The sequence below is a fragment of the Caloenas nicobarica genome, chromosome 15 (assembly GCF_036013445.1).
Source record: "Caloenas nicobarica isolate bCalNic1 chromosome 15, bCalNic1.hap1, whole genome shotgun sequence".
Taxonomy (NCBI): Eukaryota; Metazoa; Chordata; class Aves; order Columbiformes; family Columbidae; genus Caloenas; species Caloenas nicobarica.
This window is the reverse complement of record NC_088259.1, coordinates 12,911,032-12,932,012: the sequence shown is the minus strand read 5'-3', so window position 1 is coordinate 12,932,012 and position 20,981 is coordinate 12,911,032. Positions and strand designations below refer to the sequence as shown.

General features: G+C 45.2%; 1 protein-coding gene across 3 annotated transcripts in view; it reads left to right on the top strand.

Annotated features, from left to right (window-relative positions):
• GNAS (GNAS complex locus) overlaps positions 1-20,981 on the top strand; it is a 152,323-nt gene that overhangs the window by 44,305 nt on the left and 87,037 nt on the right. For 2 of the 3 annotated variants that reach the window (XR_010607028.1, XM_065645348.1), the window contains exon 2: positions 15,816-15,888. Coding sequence is in view for 2 of the 3 variants with exons in the window: in XM_065645348.1 (XP_065501420.1) it covers positions 15,816-15,888 (73 nt within the window). In the remaining variant the exon portion in view is untranslated. Of the gene's footprint in view, positions 1-11,293; positions 11,878-15,815; positions 15,889-20,981 lie in introns of those variants that run through there. The other variant, XM_065645349.1, reaches the window with a different exon arrangement.

Here is a 20,981-nt window from a genome sequence, read left to right as displayed (position 1 = left end):
TGAATCTACAGGCTTTTACCACCTCTCTCCTGAGTTGTTTGCTCCTGCTTAGGGCTTTCATATTGATGCTTCTATTATATAAAGAGACCTGCTGTAGGGCACTCTTTGGGGCAGTTAGATACTGCAGTCCCTTTTCCTAGCCCAGTGAAAGCTCTGCTTCAGCACTTCACATTCTTAATTTCACAATATAATCTCAGTTTCAACTCTCTGATAATAGGAATTCCTTTTTTCATCCTTAGGCAAGGAATTTCTTAGCCTTTTAAACTTTACTCTTAAACAGTACTAAGCATATACAGATCACCAAAAAACAGCATTCTTACTTGTTTTTGCTGCACAGTTTGATTTTTGTAGCTCGTGTGTCTTAGGTTGGGTCACTATCCCTCTGCCCATCAGCTCTTCATGCCTTCCCTCTGATTAGCCTGGCCAGTGTGCGCTGATGCATTCCCTTTCAGAAAGAGTCTGAAGTCCAGTCTTCCTACCCCCTTTCCTTCCCTCCAAGCCAGCTTTTAGGGTGGAGAAAAATTAATCATCCTTATTTCTAGGCTGAAAGTTGGGAGACGGTCTGCGCTGGTAGGTCGTGGTGGCTCTGTTTCTGCTTTGTGCCCATCGTCGTTCAGCTGGGTACGGAGTCTCTTCAGCAACAAGGCTGCTTTCACCCACCGTGGAGGGTGTGATACCAAATAAATGTAAAGAAACCTTATAGCCAAGATGAAGGTCACGAAATAAAGCAGGGTTCTAATTTTGATGGAGAACTATTTTTGGTGCCTTGGTCCCTTTGGCCTGCCAGAACTGTGAATTTATAAACTCCCTCACTACTTTCCTCATTCAAAGAAAGCAAAACCAGGAAGCTTAAACTGCATTTTTCTTTCAAATGGATATTAATGGCAAACATTATGAGGTACTTGCTCAGCTCTATAACAGTACGCGTGTCCATTCATGAGATGGTCCAGACAGAACAGAGGATTAGGAATACAGAATTTAAGACTGAATTCAAAAAGGCAGCACAGGAACCTCAGGCCCCAAAATATGCCCTTATTTCACACTGTTGGCCAGGATTCTTCTTACAGCACCATGATATTCATAATAAAGAAATAAATTAAATCTACCCCTTCCTGTATGCTTTACAAGACGCAGCACTGTGCATGCTCAGCACATGTGTAGTTTTGATAAAGAGACATTATCGAGCCCGAAATAATTTTAAACAAAACAAATAATGTGGCTGCCCAGCACTTCCTCTGAAAGTTGTTCCTTGGACAAATCTTCCTTAACTCTCACATGTATGGAGTTAATATATATATCCATCACTAACACCAATTCATAGAAAGAATGTTTCAGAATAAATGTACGGCTGTGTATTTTATGTATAGGGTGTGAAACGCAGCCGTGCAGGAGGGCCCTGCTTTCAGCCCGGGATTGCTGGGGCCAGGAGGGACTCGGCATCTTCTGCGTGCCCCGCAGGGCAGGGCAGGCGGGGGACAGCTGGCCCCGCGCCGTCCCCCGGGCTGCTGGCTGAGGGCAGGACGGCTTATCGGTCACTCTTCTTGTTTATGGGCTGGCAGAGGAGCTGCAGCGGGGTAAAAGCCGTTGGATCCCCCGCCCCTTGCAGCATCCCTGGATCCTGGGCTGTTCTGAGGGCAGGATGGCTTTCCATCAAAGCCCTGCTGCAGACGTAGCTATGATCCCAGCCGGGGCAGGGGAGGGGGCTCTCCACGTGCAGCACTGCAGTCCTCGTCCATGCTGGGTTTGTGGGGGGCTCCGTCATGCGGTGCTGACCCCCAGAAGGGGGGTGGCAGCCTCCACGGCCGGTTCGGGTCTCGGGGTGCAGGGCGCTCGTCGCCTCTGAGGAGCGGGGGCTCGGCCACGCCGCCTGCTCTCTGTTTACACAGCGTGGACTAAGCTGTAAAAAGCCGATTGCTTCAGAAGCGAATAGGTCACTCTTAGACAAGAGAGCATGCACAGAGCAATGGAAAAACAAATTCGTTATTGTAACACCAGAGAGCATAAAGCAAACCTGGAGGTGACCTGCAAAAGAACACAGCACTGGGTTTCTGCCCTGTTTGGTGCTTCATGGTGTACAAAGAAAGATTGAGAAGTGTGCAGGCTTTTTTTTTTTTTTTCTTCCTATTTTCAAAATAAAAAGTATCTTTGTCTGTTACTTTGAATGTAGCAAGGATGACGATTCCAGCTTTCCCTGGTTTTGCTGGAGGGCCTGTGGCAGAAGGACTCGACAGAATACCAGCAGCTTTCTCAGCATTTTCATTTCGAAAAGAGAGTGTTAAGATTTTGAACAGAGCCTATTCTTTTCATCTAATCTTGCTGAGAATGTCTGAGTTAAAGAGGTGTTAAGAAAAGGAAGGCAGACTATTATAAAAAAATCGCTTCCTTTTTGAATAATGATTTTATGATGAAACGTGTAGCAGAAGGGCTTAAAGGTCACCAGTGAGATCGGGGCCCCTTGGTTCTCCGTGCTGTGCAGACATGTCAGAAGTAAACAGCTTACAGCCTATATGAGAGAGGCAGATAAAAGGTAGTTGGAAAAAGAGGCAGAGAAAGGGGAAGAGGCTCATCCAAGGTCACGCACAGATCGGAGGCTGTGCTGGATCGAACGCTCTGCCATAGATCAGGTCTCCTGGATCCCGTTCCACTGTTTGATCCCCACGCTCATCTCTTCTCCACTGACATTTTGTGAGTGTTCAAACTGACCCAGACATCCCCCTGGGCTGCGTCCAGAGGAGGGGATAATCCTTCCCCGCTGCTGGTTTTAATATGGTAGAGGCAAAATCCCAGTGTTGGACCACAGGTTCTGACCCAGCCTGACCCCGACTCCTGCCTGGCTCCCGCAGCCCTGGCAATGGGCGTCTTTCCTGGCTTTGTCTGAGACGGAGCAACAAGGGAAACCTTTCCTTGCACACCTGAAGACTTGGAGGTAATAAATTGTTTTATATGCATTTTTAAAATCTAAGACACACACACCCCAAAAAAAACCACCAGAAAGACTTATTTGGAACACTGGGAAAGGGTCTAAATTCTGCAACTGCCCTAGGGTCTGTGGGGCACTCTAATTTAACATCAAGGCACTCGAGAATTAATGATGCTGTTAGTTTGCCAGATAGCCAGAATCTTCCAGGAAAAATAGGGTACAAAAGACCCCTATTCTATAATTGTGTCTGTATGTAATTTTAGGACCTAGGCTTAACGTATTTCCATCTAAAGAAAAAGATGGGAGAAAATACCCTTTCTGAAAGGGAACACTTTCAGGCCTTTAGCAGTGCAGAGACAGAAGAGCAAAGTCACAGTTGTGTTTTCCTTGCAGATCGTCTCTAATAATGGCTCGTGGTATTGCAAGTATTGTGGTTTGCTAGCACTAAAATGTAAAGTTATTTTGAGCATGAAAGCCTGAACATTGTTCTATGTGAAAAAAAAAAAAGTAAAAGAAGGAGAGGAATGTTTACAGCACATTAAAACCCGTGTGACAACTTAGCAAGACCTATTTTAACAATCCTCTTATTCCCCTTCCTGTTGTGCGCCATAAAATGAGAACGCGGTGTCGGTGATAAATAATATTAGCACGGAGGGACAGCTCACCGCGCTGCGGGGTCAGGCCGAGCCTAAGCCGGGCTCAGCCCGTCGCACCCTGCGCCGCTGCGGCCGCTCGGCTGCCGCGTGTGCCGGGGCGGCGAGGCCGGGAGCATCGCGTCCCCCCCTCCGCTGCCCTCCCCGGCAGGAGGAAGGTTCCGGAGTTCCGCGCCGCTTTGCGGGAGCTAACTATAACCTGGAATTCAGAAAACACAGCCTCTGCTACTGCTGCCTCCGTGGGGTTCGTGACCCAAATGTAATGAGGATTAAAGCAGAGTAATTCTTTATTAAAAAAAAAAAAGTTTGTAGTCGGGGGTAGGTCTGCAGTGATTGTTGACAAAAATTGAAACTTGTTCCTTTTTTTTTTTTTGTAATCTGCATTCCATATGTGTTATGCGGAGAGCTAGGATGTGCTGCTACTTCTGTTGCATAAGAGGGTTTTGGGTTTGTTTTTTTTTTTTTAATAAAGTGCAGTGCAGAATGCATGAGTAGTGAGAAGGAATATCAGGAAAAAAACCTGCAAGAAAATAAGAAAAGCTCCTAGGTGCAAAGCTCTCACTCAGTGTTTTATTTCCATAATCCCATGAGTTCCTTAAAGTCTCTTTTAACGTTTCTGAGGAAAAGCCTCGAAGTGAAAGGAGGGAAGCAAGGTTGGTTTTTTTTTCCTTTGGTTTAAAGGAAGGTCTTGGCTAATTCTATTAGTAGACTTTGGGCTTGTTTTTATTTAAAAACAAAACAAAAATCCCTCTCAAGTTTAGAATTTCTATATGGAAAAATTCTTTTTCTTTGCCAGAGAGGGAAGCATCTCCTTTTCATTCTGTTTGTTTTGGAGTATCTGTACTTAAGTGTTTTGTGTTTGTTCTTTACTGAATACATTAGTGGTGCATTAATTTATTCCTGACAATACTCGTTTCATTGCGATGGACAAGCTCACTCCCATATGACAGACAAACCTGTCATTTTACTTGGTGACCCTGCTTTGCCCTCTCTGAGTTGGATTGACAATGGTTTCATTTCCTACCTTGTTTACCTTTTAGTGCTTTTAAAAGTGATTTTTGTTCTGGCCACTGCAAAGGAAACAGCTGAAAAAAAGCACCCACATTGGATTCTTGCTCCAATTCCAATCCGTTTGCTTTGTTTTTCCTTTTTAGATTATTGTTTGGCTTTAATTTGTTTGTTTCTCCTCTAAACGGGTTTGAGATTACTCAAGGGTTCCTTGTTCAGCAGGTCAAAGGGTAATTTGGAGACTTTGAAACCATCTCCCTTTTTATCACCAAGTTTCATTCTTCCGAGAGTCCAAAGGATTTTGCAGGACGATAGCTGGTGGAGGATGTCTCCATCTAAGGAAAGCGTGAGCAGCAGACCTGAGTCACTGCAAGAGGCCACGGGAGCCGTTGTAGTGTTTAAAGCAGATGAAAAAACCACTGATCTAAGCCTAAATAACAGCCTTGATTAATCCTTGTATATAACTAACTAAAAAACTGGGTTTATTGCGGATTAAATACATTGAGACTGATAGGATTGATACTCACCTACTAGTCACTTCTGTGACCCAAGACGAAGGTCCATAGTTCTGTATTTCTAAAGCTAAAAATTTTAACAGACTTCAAACCAGAGAGGTGTCAATACACAAAATTGTACATTGTGTGCTATTAAAAAATGTCCTTTAACTGAAAGAGTAGACCTGTCTCAGAGGTAATCCCTGCTTTTAAAAGAGGGTTTGAACCACTCAGCCATGGCACTGTGAATTTGTAGAACAGCAAAACAAAGCGTTGGGTAATGCAGGCTCCTTCACAGAAATCCACAGCTACTTCTTTCTGCATAAGATTTTAATCCTCAAAGGTGCTGTGCACAGGGGAAACTTCTTTTGCACCTTTCTAATATAAATTCACTCACTGTTTATTTTTTCCCAATACTTTAAATCCCTTGAAAACCTCAGCAGAAAAAAAAAAAGAAAAAAAAAGAAAAAAACCAAAATGACCAAACCAAATCCATCTTCATTTCTTACAAAGATATACAAAAGTAATAAATTTCAAGTGAATCACAGATAGGAGAAGAATGCATAGATTTTTTTTTTTTAAGAAAGAGTATAGGCATTATCCTACAATAGCATATATTCAGCTGTGGGGGAATTCAAAGGTTGCATATTCTCAGTGAAAAAAGATTAAACTGTCTTCCCCTTGAGAGTCCATCTTGACATGATGAGCATCCGTGACCCAAACTCAGGAGTGCAACCGCCTCACAGGCGTGGGGACCAGGGAGAGGAGGGAACTGGGCCGCACGGCTGGAGCTGCGTCGGCACATTTGTAGTGAGGTGACCCATGGTGTGTTGTTCACTGATCCACTCCTTGGCAGCTTTAAATCAGAGAGTATTTTACTTTTTGTTTTGTTTTGGGATTTGAGTTTTTGGTTGGTTGGTTTGGTGGGGTTTTTTAGTTTGTTTGTTTTTTCACATGCACAAGCCTAACTCTCTTTCGATTCCTCCTGCGATGAGAGGATCATAGAGAGGAATGTTACCAACTTTACAGTCCAGGTTTTCAAGTGGAAAGAGTCTAAAGTAAATCAGAGATAAAGGTGTTGCATTTGTGTTCCCCAGATTAATCGAGCTCTGTATCCTTCCATGAGAAAGACTTGCTGAAAGCAGGCTATTTCCTATAAACAGAAGCAGACGAAATTGTGCAGTTAGGTCACCACTCCGGCTTTTACTTGTTGAGCTACAAATTTTGTCTTCTCTGCTGTGTCTCCTCAGCCATGGTAGGAACGGAAATCCAGGCCGTTCCAGTGGCAAGGAAGGCTGACAGCCTCCTCAAAAGCTGCAGTGCCATTTCAGTCCGGTTGCTAAGGGATGCTCAAGCGTGATGTCGTCTGTGTCTTCCCTTCCAAATAAGCACATTGGTTTGGTCACAACTCCACCCCCGCAGTTCACAGCCAAAAGTTTATGAGGTCGTGTTCGCTGCGGACAGCGTGAGCCCATGAGGAACTGTGCAACTCTCCCATCTGAAAACTAATTAACCGTTTCTTTTCTTTCTGGAGGCCGGGGCATCCAAAGTTCTCAGTACCTTCAACTTACTAACAAATGTGAATTGTTTGCAGTAGGAAATAAGGGTGTTTGTCACCCAGAGGGTTTGTAAGGCATCTGTGGTGTAAGGTGGACGTCCTGATCTGGGTCTCATAATCACCTGTGAAAACAAAGAGTAGCCGGAGGGAATTCAGAGCTTAACTCTGATCGATTGAGAGTAAAACTGATGTAACATCAGAACTATAAGCAGAAAGTTTTATCCATTCAGTTAGAAAGAGAAAAGAGTGCAACAACATGAAGTGTGTGTCTCAGAAGCATTTTTTCACTAGGCTCAAAATCTACTTTTAATAGTAACTCCAAAACCAACTCTTGTATCTACATTGTCCAGCCCGTGTTTGTGAATTTTACAACAGCATTTCAGTGTTTCTTACCTATACAAGTGTGAATATCCTCATGCACAACAAGCGACACTACCACAAGGAAAATGCATTAAAAGACATGCAATAGTCTGTCAAATATAAAGTAAATATATTAAAATAGGAAAAGATAGTATTTTTCTTGAGGTCCTTTTGAGTGATTATACTGATAGGTATTATATGGAAATCTTAAAAGGACAGAAGTTGATGTGTGTAGAAGTGTATATGGTGGGGGAGGCTTATGGGACGTGTACTTTTCCATAAGTTCTCACTTGTACTGCTCTGGATAGTCTGCTTCTCCTTTATATGTGAATCTTTTTAACCATCTGTAAAGCAGGCTAATACAGTTGTCCTATCTGCATAGATTATGCACTTCAGTAGGACTACTCAGCCAAGTAGAGTACACGTTTATTTACAGGATCGGGCTATTGTTACAAATCTTGCCCCAGTCCCAGACATCAAACAGTAGATTTTGGGGCAAAAGCTGTAGAAGGAAAATGGAGAAAAGAATTGCAATGGAATTCCTCTTTCCAAAAACAATTAAGAATATTAAGAGATCTGATGATTTTCACTAGAATGTAATAGAAGTTAGGCCAATGGGACTAAAAAGCCATGAACTAAAGTTATCAAGTGGACTGGAGTAGATTATAGGTATATGAAACTTTCCTATACACATCCCCCACAAATATCCCATTGGAATATTGTTCACTTTGAATTATCTTGCTGCCTCTCCTTTTGAGATCTTTTCTGGTTTGAGAAGTGAAACAGCAGAATATTGTTGTATGCTGCCAAACCCCCTGTTCTTTTTGTGAAATTCTTAAGCAAAAATATTGGTGTCTCGGAGTCTTTCCATTTACTTTAGACCGAAAAGAAAATGCAACAGAATCTGAGGCTGTTGGCTGTTATGTTCAGACACACAAGGAGCATCAATGAGTTTGAATTTCATCTTCATCTGTTAGTGTGCTCATAATCTTCTGTGTAAAAACTCTTATCTCCCATTACTTTAAATAGTGCAGGTTTGAGGCAATAGATGTAAGTCTTCTAATGTCTCTTACAGGCACTTCCACATTCATGTTACCTTGCATTTTGGGAAAATATTTCTGCTTAACATGCAACAGTGTCTTTTACCACCCTCTTTTGAGTATTTTCAAGTCTCAAATAGTTAGACTTGTATCACAGAGGCACTGAGCCCGTATGTGTAGTTATTTCATCTTTGCATTTATCTGTTTCTAAGACTGCAGGTTCTTCAGAAATGAGCTTTAATTTTACAGTGAGCTGGGGGTCAGATTTTGCCTGCACTTGCCCTTCTGATGGCAGGAGTCTTGTGAAACTGAAGTTCATGGATTTTTGCAAGATGGAAGTGAATGCAACTAGTTCCAATGAGAAACACAGTTTCCTCTAAGGACACATCAGCAGCATTGTGTTATTTAAACAAAAAAAAAAGAACGAGAACAGCTCGTGTGTTGGTATGCTTGCTCTTCAAATGATGGTTTCCTAGTCAGAACAGCACTAGGAAAAAATCATGGCAACTCGGTGGGTTTGTGAAGTACAGTTGGTGCCTTATGTCTTGTTTCACATTGTATTTCAGAAAGACAAAAAAAAAAGTAATTGCTGATAGGTTTAGCAATTTGGGAAGGTGTTTGTGGGGGTTTTTTTGTAGCTTTTGACACTTTCACACTTTAATAACGCTTGTAATACAAGGAGCTAAATCGTAATTCTGTTGCAAATAACTGGGAGTTTTGTGAATTAGTTGAGTGTTTTCCCTTTTCAATGACCTCATGCTTTGTTCAACCTAAAGAGACAGAGACGTAGGGTCTATCTACCAGGAGGGCAGCGATTCCTGTGCCCCAGCGTGGTGGCTGGTGGCTGTTAGAGCCGAACCTCGCAGAGCCCACCCCTGTTTGCGTTTCGGACAGGAGCGGCCATGCGCTGCTGGACAATGGCGTTTACCAGCAGTAACTCCTTTGCCAGCGGATGCTTTGGCTTATTTACCACTCACCTGCCCCTATGCTAACACCATTCACGAAGATTTTAGGCTTTTGTGTATGTCCAGCAATAATTTTTACCTTGTTTGCGTATTCCTTCTTGTTTGGAACCTGAAATAGGCTCCTTTCCCCACCCCCCGAGCTGGGACCTGGAGGGAAGCAAAGCCAGGAGGCTGGGGCAGATTCTCCCCGCCATGTGAGGTGGCAGATACTGGCATTTCTGCATTCTCTTCATGCTACCTGCGACCATAAAAATGCTATGAGGTTTTCTAATTTTCAGTCTGAATTCTGCTCTGTTGAGTCCTTTATACCTTGTAAACGCCACAGTTAAAATATATTTGAATAACATATATTAGGTGGAAGCAAAACAAATAAAAGATCCATAAAATATAGAAGGAATTATTATAATCTTTGCTTCAGGTGGATCTGAGCATCGCTGAGCCCAGTCACTCTAAGAACTTTTAAAACTGCCTTGGCCTAAAACAAGACCTGGGGAAGTCACTAGGAGTCTGTCTGTCCACTGACTCCAAAGCTCTTACACTCTGTGTACCCCGAAGTTGGGGCATTTAAAAACAGACTGAACACCAGTAAATCCTCAGAGGTTTGATGGTGGTGTTCCCTGTTTCCCTTGAGGTCCACCCCTCTTTCAGCAAGGGTGACTAAACAGATGTATCTGATGACACTGTGACCTTCTAGCTGTTTGCTCTATTCACAGAATTATTTTACTGTAGGTTGTTCCAAATATAGTAACTGGATAACGTAAGAAGGTGTGTTCATGGGAACAGTGTTATAGCTAACTGAATTTTGCAAATGATGATAAATAATTTATAGTAAAGGACATTTCACTAATCTCAGGGAGGTAGAGAAAAACTACCTGTGCATTTTAGGGAACCGGGTTTTACGAAGAGTAAAGCACCAATCTCTGTTTTCCAGACGTAGCTGATAAGCTTGTGCATGAAAACTACGGTGCCATTTATATAATGAGCTTTCAAAAAATATTTTAGAAAACAAAATGGAGCTAGATAGCTGACAAAACTATACGTAGAAGCAAGTGCCTGTGTCAAGTTGTACTCCCCCGGTGCACCCAACATGACTTGGTAGCTTGTGTCCCCACCAAACCCAGCGGGCTGCAGCGTGTGCGAGGGAGCGGCCCAACACTCGGGAAACGTGTTTGCCCAGAAATAGCCGCATTGGTAAAAATTAGTTCATGCACATCAGCGTCTGCAGGATCGTTCTGTAAGTCGCTAGGCAGATATTTGAAGTTCAGCAATTGAGAAAATGTATGAATATATAGAGAGATATTTAGTACAGTAACTTCTGCAATAATTATTGTCCCAGTGTAGTAGGAAGTGCTCCAGGCCACGACTCCGTTAAAATGTATTCAGAATTCCGTGAATTTAACCCCCAACTGCTGCAGATATTTTTCTCGGCTGCTTTCCTCCCGAAAGGCCACTCGCCGTCGCAGCGGCTGCCCGTCCGAGGGGCTGGGAGCGCGGTGAGCTCCAGGCTGGCCCCGGGCTCCGTGCGCGGCGGCAGCGGCCGCGCCGAGGGCCGAGCCCGGCGGCGGGAGCGGCGGGAGCGGCGGGCCCGGTTCGAAGAGGGCGCCGGCGGCGGGGCGGGCTGACGCGGGCTGTCATGTGAGCGGCCCCGCTCCCAGGGTTCAGTGTGGGCCTGCTTGCCCCACCCCGCCGCTCTGCCGCCTCGGTGCAGCTCAATAGGGGGAAGGAGAGAAAAAAAAAAAGGGGGGGGGGAGAAGAAAAAAAAAAAAAATGCGGGAGAGAGCAGGGAAAATAAGACGAGCAAAAATCCTCCCGTGAGAGGCAGGTTTTGCTCGGGAGGGGAGACCAAACGGGCGCTTTTTTTTTTTTTCCGCTTTTTTTTTTTTTTTCCCTCTCTCCTCCCGCTCCCCGGAGAAGCCGAGAGGATTTAGCCGCCTGGAAACCTAATGTGAAAAAGCAGCAGCAAGGAGAGGGGGGTGGAAAAAAAAAAATAAAGGGGGCTTGGATTGGACCCCCTCCGCCCCGGTGAGGGAGGAAGGACCCACGGCGGCCGGAGGGCGAGGAGCTGCGGCGCCCGGCGAGGGAAGCGGACCCGAGCTCCGCCGAGAGCCGGCGCTGGCGTGACCCCCGCGGCGCTTCTGCCCGTCGGCGCGAGGGGAGAGGCGAGGAAGAGACGTTTCCCGATCCTCCCCGCCGAGGATTTGGGGAGGTTTCTGCGCCTGGAGCCCGTGCCTTTGGATCTAAAGAGGATTTTTTTTTTTTTTTTTTTTTTTTTTTTTTTTTTTGGGAGGGTGGCACTGAAGCTGGATTTGTTCCTGTGCGTGTGGCGCGGCGGGGGACATTTCTGTTCCCTCTAGAGGAGCCGGCGGCCCGTCCGGGGGCGCGGAGATCCCCGCGGATCGCTCCGCATCGGGCCCGGCCGCCACCCCCCCGGGGAAAGGTGCGCTGAGGGGATCGGCGCGGGGCTGAGCGGGGGGGCGGGGGAGGAGAAACAGCTGCAGCTGCCGGGGAGGAGGCCCGGCGGAGCAGCAGCAAAGTCATCGCCATCGGCCCCCCCTTGGCTGGCTCCGGACTCGGCTTTCTCCATGTCTCTGGCTCTGGGCAGCGGCCGTCACAGCAGCGAGTAGGGGGGGAGGAGGAGGAAGAAGAAGGGAGCCCGGGAGAGTGCCTCCCTCCCTCCCCCCGGCAGCCCCGGCCGCCTCCCGTCCCCTCGCCCCGCGTCCCCTGCCTCCCCCTTCCCAAGATGGGCTGTTTAGGGAACAGCAAGACGGAGGATCAGCGCAACGAAGAGAAGGCGCAGCGGGAGGCCAACAAGAAGATCGAGAAGCAGCTGCAGAAGGACAAGCAGGTCTATAGGGCCACGCACCGGCTCCTCCTGCTGGGTAAGGGGGCTGCGGGCAGCGCGGCGCTGGGGCAGCGGGCCGGGGGCCGTTCCCTCCCCGCCGAGGGGAGGGCGGCGGGGCCGTGCACCGTCCCCCTGCCCGGGCACGGGGAGGCCCGAGGGAGAGGTGGGGCCCGAGGGGAGCGGAGCCACAGGGCCCACCCGTTCCGCGGGGCCTGGGGGCGACGGGGGCGGCCGGCGAGCCCGCTACCGGCGGGGCCGCGGGAATCCGTTATCGCCCGGGGAGGTGGGCCCGGGGTGCTGAGGAGACCGCTGCGCTCCGGAGGAGCCTGCCGGGCTCCTCGGCCCGGCGGCGGCGGGGAGGTCTCGGGCACCACCCGAGGTGCCGCGGGAGGGGGGCCCGGGGCAGGCCCCGCAGGTACGGCGCTGCGGCTCGGGGCCGTTCTCCGCCCGCAGGGGCAGCGCCCCGCCGCCGGGGCAGTGTGGGGAGGCAGGCCGGGGCGGGGAGCGGGCCTCGCGGCCGAGTGCGAGGAGGTGGCCGGGGATGCCGCCTCGGCCGTCGGCGAGGGGCGCGGGAGCGTCGGGCCCGAGGGGGAACCTGGGAGATAAACAGGGCAGGGCGCTGACAGCGGCCGCGGGCCTGCCCCGGCCGTGCGGGGCGCCGAGCAGCTGCCGCCGGGAAGGCCGGTCAGCGCGGCCTGGCAGGAGCCGGGGGCCGGCTGGGGGGAGGCGGCTGGGGCTCGGCCGGCCCGAAACGCTCCCCCTCGCTCGGGGCTGAGGCAGGAGTGCTGAGGAACGTGCGGCCAGGCCGGGGAGAGGAAGGGAGGAAGTCAGGGAATCGTTCGGGGGAAACGCAGGGAGGATGTCGGTCCCGGAGGGAAGCGCGGCGGCCGGCGGCGGGGATGAGGAGCGAGCTCCGTGCCCGCGGCGGGGGGAGCGGCGGCGGGGCCGGGCTGCGGCGGGCGGGTCGCGGGCACGTCCCTCGGCAGGCTCGGTAGCCCGGCTCCTGGCGCACCGTTAAGGTATCGCGCGTCTGGAGGAAGGGGAACGTTTGGAGCTTTGTTTCAGCTGTTATTTCGGCGGTCAATTTAGGATCCCCGCATGTGCCATGTTTTTCAGGAGATACATTTAGAAATGCGGGTTGTGGCTTTGAGCAAGGGGAAAGTCCGAAAATCGCTATCGGAGAGAAGAAGAAAACGTTTGTCAGGCTCATTACTTCAAAGTATTTTAAAGTGTTGTTTTAAAATAAGATGCAGTTAGGAGATGTCAGTTGTTTTGGTCACGCCGAGGGACCGTTTGTGCACGTTCGTTCTGCAGGGTTTGGTGTGGAGCAGAGCCTAGGCCTCGCTGAGCTGACTCAGGTCTGCTGTGGAACAACCGTAATTGGGGAAAAGAAAAGGATAAAGGTTGTGAATATGGAAGTGTACTCTTGGCGGTGAAATCTTTCAAATACTAATTCGAAGGAAGAGCCTTAACATAAATGGAGAGTGACTGGGGCGACAGTAGCACCTGCAGTGCTGAGGAGTCTGACGAGACTCGAGCAGAAATCCTTAAAACAGGGTGATTTGGAGTTCAGCCTTTGGGGAATGTCTTGGACTTCCAGATTTCAGGCTGAACATTACATGGATGCATAGGAACCATTTGTTATCAGATGGTTTACTCATAAGAGGCGGAATTTCAGAAAACAGAAACATGGTGGGCTCACCTGGGTTTTCTTTCTGTTTTCGTTAGTTTTGCTGGCTGAAAAATAGTTCAGATACTTGTAAATAAAAATTTGCTGGTGCTTAGCCATGACTAAGGTCATTTGTGTGCATGCGTTTTAAAGTGATAGTTCAGCTGTTGCAGGTTCTAACAGTAGTTGTCATGAATTGTGGACTGTCTATTACACAAACTCACTGGTAAAAAATAAAGCAGCTCACATCCCTATTATTACGTTACATTTACTTAAGACGTGAAATAAAAAAACCCAAGTACTTTGGAAGTATTCTTGATATTTTCACATCGTATTCAAATAACAACAAGGAAGAGCTGCTAAATATTCTAAGGGGTTTGTGCTGCTCTTTGCAGGCCCCACTGCTGTACACATGCTTGCCCCTTCTGCTACCGTCTCACTGAAATTAATGGAACTCTCCTTGGTGGAGTTAAATGTATGCATAATTGTTGGTAAGAATAGGGCCTTAATGAGTAGCCAAATATGTATAAATTTCTGAATAAATATGTTTCTGTAATACTTCATTTTGCTTCACTGGTGCTGTATCTGATCCAGAGAACCCAGGTATGTCAGCACCAAACTGTACGCATTTATAGCAAATGCAATAACTGCCTACCCCTGTTCTTGGCAGAAGCGAAGCAAAGATTTCGGCTTCCTGTGCTTAGAAATATAAGATGTGATTTAGAGTTACAGCTGAAATTTTGTTATTAATTGCTCTGAATGGAAATATGACTATAGCATACACTGCTATTCCTGAATATTTCTTAGTTGTGAAGAGGACCCAGTCTCTATCCTAACCCGAGATACTCGATCAGTTTTGCCACGTGTTTCTAGCGCATGCTGCAGTATACCTGAAGAGACAGAGCGTATATGTTATAAAATAGTAGTTTAGGGGAGAAACGGTGCTTGCATAAAGAGCTGTCGGTAAAAACTGTTCTCTAAATGCTTACAAAACATCAGTGAGCAAGGTGAGGAAAAAGGAATAAGGTTCTGGTGTTAAGGTGGCAAAACATGCAAGCGGTATGGAGAGAAGAGCAACGCTATTAGGAATTCAAGAGGGAGAAAGAAAGGAAGGGAGAAAGCAGAAGGGAATGCGTTTGTCAGAAAAAGAACTTTGAAATATAACTGCTCAAATACAGTTTTGAACGTGAGGCTCAAAATGGAGGCTTGTGCTGTCAGTGTGTGCTAGCAGAGGCCTGGCATCCTATAAATACAAACTGTACCTCTGTGCCCATTCTGCCACAGACATACATTTTCTTTTGTTGCGATACAGACTAATGAAAGGAATAAATGAGTAGCTAGCAGATGAGAAAAAGGGGATCTCTCTAAATTTTGCCAGGTTATGATACTACTCGTGCAAAGATATGTTTGCTTTATATAGGAAGCTACCGATCTGGCAGCACGAAGCAGCTCAGTTAAATGCTGCCGTATGAGTCCTTTTAGCGTGCATGGAAAAACGGGTACTACAGGCACATGGGTTGCCCTGTGCACTGGCATCTGTGCAGCAGAAATAGCAGACATCTACTTATGGAAACTGGAGTAAAGTGGAGTGGGGTTTTTTTGTACTGCAGGTATATAAGGGAACCAGAGGAGAGCTGCGGGGGGCTGTTTGGAGCATGCAGCCGCAAAAGGTGGTCTCTGCGTCTCATTGCGCATGTGATTGATTTGGAACATGTAGAGGGGGTGGGAGGTTGCTTACAAGACACAAATTAGAGAAGGAGGTTTCTGTAGCTTTGTGGGTGGAGGCTTAAAGGAATACCTTCCTTTTTCAGATGCGAGTATCCACGTATTTTAATTTTTGTGATTTAAGTTACAGTCTTTTGACTGGGCAATGATAATGGCAACCAAACTTAAAATATTTTAAGGATCTAACAAAAATGCTTAGGTTTAATGTGGACTTGAGTGAGTCTTTCTCTCCATCAGATATTAGTGACAAGGCAAGCAGATTTTGGTGTTCCCTGTCTTCTTCTCTGTAAAACGTTCAAGTTGTCCTTCTTCCTTCCGAACCTTGCAATCTGCTTTTAACGTTGACACTGGAAAAATTGATAGTTAAACGACCCGAGATTCAGATCTGACACATGACTTAAGCTAGGCATTTATTTTTAGCTACAACTGAAGTTTCCAGTGGCAATTATTCCTTTTTCTTTCACTTTTCACTCTTGCACTGAGAAAACAGACTTTCTCGATTTCACCCTGAAGAAGAAATTCTCATTTGTCCCTTCATCACTCGTGCTTCCTTCTGATATTGATTTACTTTCATTTTCTAGGTGCTGGTGAATCCGGTAAAAGCACAATAGTCAAACAGATGAGGATCTTGCATGTGAATGGATTTAATGCTGAGTAAGTGCATTTGCCTTTTCTCTTTACAACCTGCCTTACATCTCTGCCCTGCACAGTAGTCATTGCTGTTGTTTTATATCTTGGTATATAATTTCTTCTCGCTACTGTTTCACAGTCTCTAGAATTTGGATGTGTACTTTAGATGAGATAAATAGACTTTAACTTGAAGAAGTCATGCACCAATAATAAATAAGAGCTAACGGTATAAAACGATTTATATCAAGGTTTAATATAGCCAATTTGATTAAGGCGTAAGTTTTGTGGCGTATTGTTTTTTGGTTTTTTTTTAACTGTCGTTTCTTTCACAACATGGCTGACACCGATTTACCTCTCCTGTAGCACATCGATTCATACTGCTGTAAACATACCTCCTGTTAGTGTACAAAATGAATGCCTTTTTTTTTTTTTTTTTTTTAAATTTAGACCAAGTAAGGCTTTTGTTTCCGTCTCCTCACAAAATGAGACTGTACTATGAATTTTGGGTGTAATAGGCCAGGTTTTCTTCTTTTTTGTTGTGTTTGCTTGTCCAGATACTTGTGTTAAACTATGTTTCTAAAAGCTTTTCTTGTTTACACTTAAAATCTGTACAATTATTTGATAATTGTGAGGAGGGGAATAGCATTAGGATAGGGAAAATGTCAGTGTGGGGTTTTTTTGTCTGAGAAAGATTCACATTTACTGACTTTTCATCTAACCTTGCTAGGAAGGGATTCTTCTGCATGTTAGTTTAGGTTTGCAAGCATCTGTGTGTGTGTATACCAAAACCTGCTAAATTAATTCTAATTGAATTAAGGTGTTGGAATTTCAGAGCTCATTCTTTGTGCTTATTTTTTTTAGATCATAGTGGTGGTTTTGTCTGTCTTGTTTTCAAACACAGTATTTTTGTATTGGCATTCTCTAGCTTCTGGTAGTATAATCTATTTTGTGAATCCTGCCTTTTTGGGAAGATTAAGCTTTCACTGATCTTTCAGCAGTTAATTCTTTAGTAAGAATGTCTAGGCTAAAAGTTTAGCCAAGGAGCCTGGACAATGCTGCTCCTAATCCCCAAATGCTAGTTCAGAATAAGGTACACAGTCTTTTGGAAGAAAGTTCAGACCGATTCATAATAAATTACATTTTGTCCTACATGTTTTTAGCTCCTCTTTATAGGGGATGCTTTCTTTATCCAAGACAACTCTTTTTCGTAAGTGCCCAGTCCTGCATCCTGTTACTGCTGAATCGTCTCCAGTATTTTGGCTGCTCTTGTTACTAAACACCTCTTAAAAGACTTGTGTGACTTAGAAGATTTGCATGAGCTGACTTTGATGTAGCAGCTCTGAACATTAGGTGCTAAGTAAAAAGTTCTTCAATGAAAGTGGAAGTCAAGGACCTTTAAAAGTATCAATCCATTTAACTAACACAGTTAAGTTTTCTAAGCATACAGATGCTCTTAAAGAGATGCTGCTTCTGTGTAATGAATAGTGTATTACATGGGTAGGTAACCTTCTCAACCCTGCAATCTCCATACCCAAATTTGTGTGAAAGTGGGAGCCCAGAGACGTGTCACACAAAGGCTGCAGAGCTGGGGAGGGACTGGGACAGTCTCTGGGCTTTGCAGCAGCGGCACGTTCCTCCAGCGTCGCACTCCAGTGTTGTAGGTTGGGACTGAGCTGAGCGTGCAGCTGCATTCCAGGGCAACACAGCAAATTTGGCCTCGGGAGCCCCTGCTGGCCTCTGCCTTCTCGGAGCAAGGGCTTTGGCTGACCTGGCAGCTCTGTGACAGTCACCCAGCGTACCCCGGTCCTTCCCACAGCGTACCCCGGTCAGTCACCCAGCGTACCCCGCGCGGGAACTGCAGGCGGCTCAGGACCCACCGGTTGTCCACCTCACAGCACATTGTCCTGCAGCCGGTCCTTTGTGCTTGTCCTTTTGTGGGTACTATGTATTGGAACATCCAGGGGCATAAAAATCGAATTAAAAGGTGGTATATAGAAAATGTGCAAGAAGTAAGTTATAATGCATTTAGGTTTAGTTTTTTGTTGCCAGAAATAGTCAATAATCATCATAACATCATAATCAATAATCATCATAACATACACTTTACGAGGGAGAAGACTGTTTTGCAGCATTCTGAAATTCTTGCAAGTTACACGTTAGTCCTTAAGTAACTTGTATTTTCTTCAAAGTAACTAACTGATCCCTATGTTGTCCTGCTTTCCCTGCCATCCTTTTTGCGTGATTCATTCCCCTTCTGTCCTACTTACCTTGTGGAAAAATTACATGGGATTCAACTAATGATAGATAGAATGGAGTTTTTTTGGAAGGGTAGGAAAAGTAAAGCAGTACTTCTTTTAATGTTCTTATCAGATTTTCTAGGACATAAACGTGTTTGCATACAACACCACAGTTGATGTGATGTACAACAGCAAAGAGGCTGTGAAAACTGTAATATGCTGGACATGAAGAGACGTTTTTTAATGTTATTAGTGCCCCTGTGCACAACTGTAGTTTTGACTTATTTCTGTTGGTGCAGCTTATTCATGTGGCTTGAGAGAAGTCCAGCTTAAAGTCCCATCTAAAACTGATTTGCCTTTGATTTAGTTGCCCTGTGATGATGGATATTTGAAGCAGAAAGAGGATACCTGTTAGGAGCCATGTCTAATGTGCTACAAACAAGGGAATAAAAAGTTTTCATTTAGTGTTAGTCAGGTACTCTCCATGATTTCTGGTGACCAAACAGGATATCCAGGTGCTAAATGCTCCAGCTTCCTTCAGTGAGTGTGAGGATTTTTTATTTTGGTTTTAGCGTTCTGCCCCTAAATAGATCAAGGAACAGTTGTCATGTGCATTTAGGTGAATTGTGGTAGCTTTTAACAAGGTGAAAACTATGTAGTTCTACAGAATTAGAAGAATTTCCTCTGGGACTCCAATCTTTGATCGCTTTAGCTAATTAATTATTTGAGGAACTGTATGGAATCAAGTGTTCCAGGTAATTAATGTGCCTAATAGTTAATGGTAAGGTGAATTTGAAGGTGGTTAAAGTTCTAGCCAAATTAACTACAGTAAAGACTGTTTAAAATTTTTTCAATGTTCCTTTTATAGTCTGTAGTTGAGTTAGAGACAGAAATATATATAGATTTTTTTTGTTCCTGTTGTGAAGGTGGCGCGTAGGAAGTAGCAGCACTGTGGCGTTGATAAGCGGAGTAGAATATTGGAGAAGCACAGCGTGGTCTGCAGCACGGGTTTTTCTGGGCGCAGTTTTTGGAAGGGCTCGGTTTTGGAAGGGCTCAGTTTTGGAAGGGCTCAGCCCGCTCCTAGCTCTTGCAGGATGGCTCCAGGTGGCTGTGCCATCAACTGACGTTTTCCTGCAGCGATTCAGAGAGTGGCTTCTGCACGGGATTCTTCTAGTGTTCCTCATCTGTAACGTCTTCTGAGCATGGTGAAGACTCCATATCAACCACATTTTCTACTCTTTGCGTTACTGCAAACAACAGAGCCCCTTGTTCTGTCGAAAGGGTTTATTTTGCAGCCTGCTACTTCCCTTCCCTCCCTCAACACTTCAACTGGCTTTTCATGTGGCTGTTCCAGAGGAGTAGGTCTGTGCTGTTGCATACTGCATTTTGTGAGCATCCACTAACAAAGTGGAACTAAAACCTTCTGGTTTTGACTGTGCAGAAGTTCAGATGCTGATCTTTCTGGACCAGAAGGGATTAAAAAATGGGAAAGGGAGGGCAGGAGGAATAAGGAATATAGCTGGAAGGGTTGATGTAAGTGTATAGTTCAAGTTAAAGAGGAAAAAAAAAAAAACTCTTCTGTGTTATCTTGAGGCTGGGGTTCTTTGCTTCTAAGATGATGGCCTTTGACTGACTTTTTAAAAGTCATTTTTCCCCTCTATGATCACTGGGTTTGCTGACAGACTCTAAGGAGAGGGTCATTGTCATGTACCATTTTAGAAAGGGGGATATGGGCAAGGGCGATAGACAATTTTGAAGTGTCATGGGAAAAACTGGGAGAAGCAGAGATATTTATATAGAAGTAAATTGTTAAAATGTGATTTACAAAATTGACGACATAGGGAATGTGCCTTTGTGATTAGTAGGTTTGGATCATATTTATGGTTCAGGAAGTCTTGAAGTTGTTGGGAATTCCAGATAACGTTTCTCAGCCTCAGTTTCCCAAATGACATTCATTAATCATGACAGTATTTCTTAAACTAGTACGTTGAAGTGTTGAATTGAACGTAAAAATCTCTTCATTTTTATAATGGCGTGGGACACAAGGTGTTGCTCATAGCAGAGTGTGCATCTTAGCTGGAGTTACTGCTTGGTGGGAGGTGCTGAATTCTCCAAGCAAAGCAGGATTTAAACTGCCAGTTCTGTGTTATTGCACATTGAGAGCTCTCTGTCCCCTGGATTACTGTGCCTGGCCGTGCAACTTGACATTTGTGCTTTCATTTAAATACTTCAATTTTTGATTAAAAAAAACCCCCAAACAACAAAAAACCCAGTGGTAAACTTGTCCCTTAAGCTAAATTTGCATATGTCACAGACATGATTTGGCATGTAAAGGGACTGGCCAAAAATATGGCAGTATTTTTATTTGTTTTGGGGTTTAAATTTCACAAAAGCTTTTTAAGTATGCACAGGCAGCTATCAGCCTAGTAGAAAGCTTTATAGATAGAGTTGTAGAGAGCTTGGAGAGCACTGACTGTGAATAGTGGAATAAACATGAGTGATATAATCTGAGAAGCAAAAGAGAGAGAAGAGAACTGAAGACTTTACTATGTAGAAAACATTGTGAATGGGTCTTGCAGGATTTTGACTTTTGATGGTAGGTGTGGGATTTGACCCATTAGTTTTGGTAGAAAATGAACAAATGAAAATAAACCCTGTTTCACAAAATTTGAAAATTTCCTTTTATCTCCTCAAAACAAAAAATAAACTGGATCTACATGAAATCTTCCTGCTTTTCCTCACTGGAGCCCTAATTTTGGTCTCTTCTACTCAGCTGCTGATTTTAATTTCTGGAAGTTAATCTGTGCAACAGCAACCCTCCTGCAAGTTGGTTGAAGTTGGACAACAGTATCTGAGAGAATGCAGAACTGAGAGAAAACT